Source organism: Haliotis cracherodii, unplaced genomic scaffold, assembly GCF_022045235.1.
Source record: "Haliotis cracherodii isolate W230 unplaced genomic scaffold, xgHalCrac1.p SCAF_8, whole genome shotgun sequence".
NCBI lineage: Eukaryota > Metazoa > Mollusca > Gastropoda > Lepetellida > Haliotidae > Haliotis > Haliotis cracherodii.
In genome coordinates this window covers 57237365-57241836 of record NW_027266341.1, presented here as the reverse complement: position 1 = coordinate 57241836, position 4472 = coordinate 57237365, and the positions used below count along the sequence as shown (strand labels likewise).

The 4472-nt window shown below is 37.2% G+C and overlaps 1 protein-coding gene across 13 annotated transcripts in view; it reads left to right on the top strand.

The window, feature by feature from the left end:
• Window positions 1–1398: 1398 nt before the first annotated feature.
• LOC139449680 (C-Jun-amino-terminal kinase-interacting protein 4-like) overlaps window positions 1399–4472 on the top strand; it is a 104568-nt gene continuing 101494 nt past the window's right edge. For all 13 annotated transcript variants that reach the window (XM_071231178.1, XM_071231177.1, XM_071231169.1 and 10 more), the window contains exons 1-4: window positions 1399–1856; window positions 2984–3104; window positions 3714–3784; window positions 3964–4058. In XM_071231178.1, the coding sequence (XP_071087279.1) occupies window positions 1569–1856; window positions 2984–3104; window positions 3714–3784; window positions 3964–4058 (575 nt within the window). In that variant the 5' untranslated portion in view covers window positions 1399–1568. The remainder of the gene's footprint in view (window positions 1857–2983; window positions 3105–3713; window positions 3785–3963; window positions 4059–4472) is intronic.

The following is a 4472-nucleotide window of genomic DNA, read 5'->3' as shown; positions in this document are numbered from 1 at the left end:
ACATCGTCGGGGACGTAATATTGTTTGAAATTCTGCATCAGGAGAAGGTCTCATCTTACTTTGATTTTTTAAAAATTGAGCATACATACACATTCGCAAAGTCTATATAACGTTTGGTGTCACAACTACATTTTACCACGACTACTACAACAACATTATCTGCAACATCGCATAAGTAATCACATCCTGTTTGCCTCCATGTATCTGTAGCCATATGGATCCGTTATGATGTTATGATATCACTCTTGTCCTGCACACGGCTAACTCCGTCTCATAACACTGGGACGATCTTCATCATAAATATTTGCAACTTGATTTTATAACATAGAAAGAAGTGTGACTTTAGTTAAATTTATTATCATTAAATCGATTTTAATTCACGCAGCAAACACATTAAGATTAAAGAGTCGTTATTTCTTTCATTCTGTATGATACATTATTCTGTCAAAATCGTAACGGTTATTGTTTATGTTGATTTTGAGGATGCTGTTATTATTTAACATACGTGTATTCATGAATTGCACTTACCATACCCGTACACAGACATATGAACAATTTTTCAGCTCGATACATAGTCAGAAATATCTGTTACTATTCACAACATTCACAACACTTGACATTTTCATGATTACATGTTTCTTCAACATGTTTCGACCGCGACATTTTCCTTTTATAAATATGTATAAAACGTATATATACAAATGCCAAGTGACACGATTATGGGAAACGTTATCTGACTCAGATAAATATTAATCACTGAAAGATGATCCATTACTTATTTTCCAAATATGGATTTATTCATAACTATATAACTACCCTTTACAATGGTATTACAAATTTGCAGAAATAACGAAAGAGGTATATGTTTTCTTCATCTTAAAAGCAAACATATGAGCCCGTGATTAGCGTTCAATGCATATGAAAGAATAGTGTTGTTGATAAACGGATGCCTATGAGAAAATGTTGACAACAACACGTTAACTTGTTGCTTATAATGGGGATGTATTTCAGCCCGAGGGGAGATCAGACGTCTGAATGGTGGTTGAGGAGCCTAAGGGGTTGATCACTCTCCAGGTGGTACTTTATTATGTACAATTAAACTTGAACTGTATTGTTCTATGGTCAGTTCGTCGATATGTTTTACGTGTGGTCTTGTTTTTAAAAATAAAATAAAAACATCTTCGCGTGACATATACCATTCAGCAATGTGGGGGTGGAAATATATGCAGAAGAAACACAAAACTTGTGAAAATAAATCGTATATCACACTTTGCATAGTTTTCTTGGCGCATTTGCAAAGGCTCATTAACATTGATAGAGACACAATAGTTGTAAAGATAATAGTTCTTAATACGTCGACGGTCGTCTGCGCATGCGTGGTCACATGACCGACAAATTTTGCTTCTGCAATATGGAGGATGGTGTACGTCAATAATTATGAGGGGATGAAGAGACAACCCTTTATTTTGCACAGGCCCTCGTGGGGTGTAGACTAACCCAATCTTTTTGATAGGAACGTTGTTGATCTTTCCATTTGACCCAGTCTTATCATCTGATCAATCGTCAAAATGGCTGAAACGGTGTACGGAACGGTTGAAGAAGGACATGTCATGTCTGAGAAAGTGTCGTCTCTTGCAGCGACTATTTATAAGGAGTTTGAACGTATGATGAAAAAGTACGACGAAGATGTGGTAAAGGGACTTATGCCACTTATCGTCGGTATTCTGGAGGCTTTGGATAATGCCTATTCCGAAAAACAAGAGGGTGATGTTGAATGTGAGCTTTTGAGAGACGATAATGAACAGCTACTAACCCAATATGAAAGAGAAAAACAGCTGCGTAAAGCCTCAGAACAGGTGAGATATTTAAATCAATCCTTTGTTTGCCAATAGGTTTAATAAGTTTGTCAATATGCCTTTGTTTTTTGGTCAAGGAGGTAAGGAGAAACACTGGCAATGCCAGTTGCTATATCGCTAATGGGTCGACAGGTAAAATGTCAATGACAGTAAGTGTCATGTACGTTCCACTCAATGACATCCAGTTTCCATGACCCTGATTAACATACATGAATATACCATGTTTGTTTGTAAGGCACATGTAATATACCTTATACCTTATATTTATACCTGTTTCACAGTGATAGTCACTGCAGTGTGAATGTACAGTTTAAAGGTCAAGTTTTTGTTTACATTTTATGTGATGTCAGAGTTCAGCTCACCTTGTCAAACCTCCTTATCCTTTACTTAGGCGCGAGGGAGATGTAATGTCATATCTATATCACCCTTGCAATCAGTGGTAATCATGGTTAAAGAGCGACAATGCAAGTTTAGAAGTCTGCAGGTCTGCAAAATGATCTTATAAAAGAAATTTATACAGTGTTGCCATCTCTCGAATGGTAAAAGTGATACTCAACTCCAACTTGTCAACAGGGAAATGTCACTGGTTCTTCCTGAATTTGACTACTCTCAGACTACAGGCATATGTTATTTTCAAACACTTCTTTGTGTCGCTCTGCAACCCGTGTCAGGGGGTAGCCTGGTGGTCATAATGTATGCTCGTCATGCCGAAAACCCCGTTTCGATTCCGGACATGGGTACAATGTGTGAAGTGCTTTTCTGCTGTCCCTGGCTGTGATATGGCTGGAATATTGCTAAAAGTGGCATAAAACAATACTCGCTCACAGTGCAACCCATTTCTAGTTTTAATAGGTCAAGACCTTATTACTATCAAATCTGAAAGTGAGACGCTGACTAAAAAAAAATCATTAACTGCAGCAGATATATACGTTATGCAATAGTGCCAAAGTCAAGTCCCCCTTCACCCGTGTGAAAAAATTACATGACATTCTGCAACTTTTAGCATGTTTAGCTAAAATGTCCCAAGTCAGAGTCAAGTAAATGTCTTCTGGATTTGTATGGGTCACTCAAATGTGTTTGGCACTGATTGTTGACATGATCTTATTGCAATATTTGTGCCTTTCCAGAAATATCTCGAGATGGAAGATGCTGTGGAGGGAGAAAAGAAAGATCTCCAGGATAAAGTGGAAAGCCTCGAGTCCATTGTCCGCATGTTGGAACTCAAGTCTAAGAACTCAGCAGATCATGGTGAGTATTAATCTCAGTAATCTGTTGATTTTTGTTGCAAATATGAGCTATGGTTACTCTGTTGTATGTCAATACAGGTTTGCATAGCTGGATGTTTTGATGTGCATTTGAAAAATAGTAGTACATGTACAGTGCATTAATTGTGTGACATCACAGTGTTTCAGATTAATCATAATAAGCATCATGGACTCCTTGTCATAATCTAATGTTGAATATTTAGATTAATGGGTTAGGGACATTCATATACTATTGGGGCAAACCTTAAACCATAATTTTGAAGGGTGCGTCATGAATGCAGCCAGGGTACAATATTGTGCAATTTTGAACGACATTCAATGCAAAATATGCAGCATCAAGACTTTGCCATTTTAAGATGACACATTCCAATTTCAGTAATCTAAGAAAACAAAACATACAGTATATATTTTCCTTCAGAAATCTTTATAAAAACTCAATATAATTGACGAAGATAATATTTCATATTATATGACTTGCTTTCCAGAATACATGTTTAGATTTGAGTCCACACATGAGATCATACTCTGATACTGTAATTGTGGAATCAGTTAGTCAGAATATATATTCATCTACTTATTCATTGCTTTTCAGTGTCAAGATTGGAAGAAAAAGAATCAGAAATGAAGAAAGAGTACAACAAACTCCATGAACGTTACACCGAGGTAGGAATCATTAATTACATCATCTCAATTGCTTTTCTGACATGTGATTGGCATGCAAGTAGAACACTTATACATGTTAAGTGTGCTGCTGAAATTCTTTTTGTAGTTAAGTGAACATTACATTGTCGTTTTGATTTCATATATTTTCTGTGTCTCTAAAGGGATCTCTATATTCACAGTTGTTCAAGACTCACATGGACTACATGGAGAGAACCAAGATCCTGATGGGAACTGATAAATTGTCTGAGCTGACTGGAAACAGCCCCAGAATTAAGTAAGTTCAGACCAGATTATAGATACAAAATGCATGTGTTGTTACTTTCTTACTTTGGTTGAGATACTCTATGCTGACAGATAGCCAACTGTTAAGGGTCAGATGTTTACATTTGTTTGTGTGGCATGGCTGATTGTCATACCTCAAAAGCACATGGTTGGTTGGGGTAGAAGGGGTCTTCAGCAACCCATGCTTGTTGTAAAAGGCGACTATGTTTGTCGTAAGAGGTGACTAACAGGGTTGGGCGGTTGGGCACACTGGCTTGGTTGATGCATGTGATTGTATCCCAATTGCATGGATCGATGCTCATGAGTCATTGGATTGTCTGATCCAGACTCGATTATCTACAGACCGCTGCATATAGCTGGAATATTGCAGAGTGTGGCATTAAACAACAAACAAACAAAACTAAAG